Below are 3506 nucleotides of genomic sequence, written 5' to 3'. Positions count from 1 at the left end.
TTCAAGCTCTTGTAAAATGTGGTGAAAGTGGTGCTTCAAATGATTCCACAACCAACGTCGAATCTGATTCTGGTTCGAAGAAAAGAAAAATCATGAAAGAAAGATCAGTGGCTTGGCGACACTTCAGTAAGTTCACTGATAACGAGGGTGTTAAAAAAACGAAATGCAAGTACTGTCCAGAAGAATATGTAGCTAACACCAAAAAATAGTGGTACAAGCAATTTGCTATCACATCTTCTCAAGTGTCCGAACAATCCCCACAAGCCGTAGACAAGCCAGACAAAATTAGCTTTTCAACCGAAAGGTCAAACAGGTGATGTCTCACTTATCCCTTAGAAATTTGATCAAGAGGCATGTAGGAGGGCTTTAGCTCGTATGATAATTATAGATGAACAACCCTTCATTTCTGTTGAAAATGATGGATTTAGAGACTTCGTAAGAGCTCTTCAACCTTTATTTCATATTCCATCTCGTACTACTATGACTAGAGATTGTTTTGAGATTTACCATGATAAAAGACTTGCTTTGAAGTCAATTTTAAAAGAATCAAAATAGAGAATTTGTATTACGACTGATACATGGACATCAATTCAAAGAATTAACTATATGTGTGTTACAGCACATTACATTGACAAGAATTGGAATTTGCATAAAAAGATATTAATTTTTTGTCCAATTACTAGTCACAAAGGTCAAGATTTAGCTAGTAGTGTTGCTAAGTGTTTACTTGAATGGGGAGTGGATAAAGTATTTACTGTGACAGTTGATAATGCAAGTTCTAACGATGTCATGGTTAAAGAATTATCCAAACAATTTACTAGATGGAACACTAACTTGATGGAAGGTAAGCATGTTCATGTTAGATGTATGGCACACATCATCAATCTAGTTGTTCAAGATGGGTTGAGAGAAGGGAGTGTGTCTGTGGAACGAATAAGATAAGCTGTTAGGTACATTAGACAATCTCCAGCAAGATGGAAGAAGTTTAAAGAATGTTGTGATCTCGATAGGATAACTTCTAAAAAATCATTGTGCTTGGATGTTCCTACTAGGTGGAACTCGACATATTTGATGTTGAAGGTTGCTACAGTTTATGAGGAAGCCTTTACAAAATATTGTGATATTGATTATGGTTTGATGTCATGTATTTCTAACTGTATTTGTGAGGATGGACAGCCTGCAGGTCCACTTTTAAGTACTGATTGGGATAGTGTAAGACGTATTGTGAAGTTTCTTGAAATATTTTATGAACTCACCTTGAAGGTATCAGGTACACTTTATATTACATCTAATGTGCACTTTCTTGAGATATGTGTTGTTGGTTCTTCTTTGAAAGAGTTGATGGCAAAGTGAAGATGCTACCTTGAAAGAAATGGCAAATAATATGAAAGAGAAGTTTGATAAGTATTGGGGGGATCCACAAAAGATGAACAAAATGATTTTTATTTCATGTGTGTTCGATCCACGCCACAAGTTTCAATCTCTTTCGTTTGCTCTTGCTGCCATGTTTGGAGAAACAACAGGTGTGAAAATACAAATTGAGGTGAAGACATACATGGAATCTTTGTTCAATGTGTATGCAAAGAAGAATGGTGGTTCTGGTTCATCTCCATCTTCTCCATCTTCCGGTTCATGTCCATCTTCTCCATCTTCCCCTGGTTCATGTCCATCTTCTCCAACTTCATCTACTTCTTCATCATCGCTTTCAAAATTCATGTTAGATTTAAAGAAGCTTAAGAATGGTGAAGGAATTGATTCTAAAATAGAGTTAGATAAATATTTGGGTGAAGATGTTGAGGAAGACTTTGAAAATTTTAAAATTCTGGGGTGGTGGAAGTTGAATTCACCCAGATTTCCCGCACTTGCTGAGATGGCACGTGATGTGCTAGCCATTCCTATTTCTAGTGTTGCCTCAGAATCAGCCTTTAGTACCGGTGGATGCATACTTGATCCATTTAGGAGTTCATTGACTCCTAGATTGGTTCAAGCTCTTGTGTGTGTCCAAGATTGGCTTCGGAACGAATCAACAACTCCGGTTAAAATTGAAGAAGATTAGGATAATCTTGAACAACTTGAAGCGGGTAAGACTATTTATTTCTTCAATTACTTTACTTGTGTTTAAGGTATACTTATGTTATGTTTCTTTAGATTATTTTTAAACTAATTTATTCTATTACTATCTTATTCTACAGACTTTATTAATACCGGAAGAGAGCCTTGCATCGTCGACATGTAGAAGATAGGATTTCATTTCCCAGACTTTAGTAATTCTACTTTTATCCAAGAATTTGAAATGCTAGAGCAAGAGTAGCCAAAAGAGGTATTTGCTAATATGTCATTTGCTAAGGTATTTCTTCCAAATTGATACTTTGTTCTGTTGAAGTGGATATTGCAACATGCTTGCATACTTTGTTCTATTGTACAATTGTAGTGTGTTTGAAGTTTGAGAAATGTTCTGCCCAGTATTAGGCTGAATGGCTGATGCGTGGACCACTGTACCACGCAGTGTGTTTGAAGTATGCTTGCATACTTGTACCAGTGTTTCTCTCATTTACTTAGGGTTGTGATTTACTGATCCTTTCAATTTTTACAAGTGCAGTGTTGCAGAACTTGAAAGCGTGCCAGGAATCAGGATTGAGTGCGATGGCCATAAAAGTTGGAACTTGGAACTCTTTTGTGTAGTCTATTAAGGAATTCTGGTTGAGGATTTCAGTTCATTAGACATATATTTGAGATTTCAATATATTTTGTTTTGTTATGAAGATTGTGTTTTGTTTATGTAATGGATTCTATCACAAGAATTAGGATTTGCAGCTTTCCTTTTCTTGTTGAATTATAATTATTAACTATGTGTATGTCAATTAGGACTGATGTTCGAGAACTTTGTTCACAAGAATTAGAACTATAGAGATGACCAAGAACTATGTAGATTAGGACTGATGTTCACAAGAATTAGAACTATGTTGAATTGAACTGTTGTTTATGTTAATTTTGTTCTGTTATGAACTGTTGAATCCGATCCGAAATTATGCAATCCGATCTAATCCGATATAATACGGATCGGATTCGGATTGCGTTTTGTGGAATTCGAAATCCGAAATTTCAATCCGAAATGTGCTAAGTCCGATCCGATCCATGCACAGCCCTAATTATATCTAATCAAATTGCTATACAAAATTTCCTATATAGTACATGCTAAGATTCTCCAACGGAAATTGGGCGAGATATTATTGGACCATGACCGAATGGACAACTCTATGGCGGCCTTTTGGAATTCTACATTTTGTTTTTATTTTTTATTTTTGGGACCAAATTATTGGACACGCAAAAAACAGAGAAGGAGACAGATCCTATGACGTCCCACAATATCAACTTAGATTTTTGGTTATCTAAAGAGTATAAAAATTATAAATAGGAATTCTTAAAATTTTCTCGACACACTCTTTCGTTATTTTTAACCTTATATCTTTCATCTGTATATATAACGATTATGTAAGTGCCAAATC

General features: G+C 35.4%; 1 protein-coding gene across 1 annotated transcript; it reads left to right on the top strand.

Annotated features, from left to right (window-relative positions):
* The first annotated feature begins 1372 nt into the window (after positions 1-1372).
* On the top strand, positions 1373-2056 carry LOC138881766 (zinc finger BED domain-containing protein RICESLEEPER 1-like). The gene has a single exon (XM_070162025.1). The coding sequence runs from the start codon at positions 1373-1375 to the stop codon at positions 2054-2056; it is 684 nt and encodes a 227-aa protein (XP_070018126.1).
* Positions 2057-3506: the final 1450 nt, after the last annotated feature.

This window comes from Nicotiana sylvestris, chromosome 11 (genome assembly GCF_000393655.2).
Source record: "Nicotiana sylvestris chromosome 11, ASM39365v2, whole genome shotgun sequence".
Classification (NCBI taxonomy): domain Eukaryota; kingdom Viridiplantae; phylum Streptophyta; class Magnoliopsida; order Solanales; family Solanaceae; genus Nicotiana; species Nicotiana sylvestris.
This window is presented reverse-complemented; position numbering and strand designations above follow the sequence as displayed.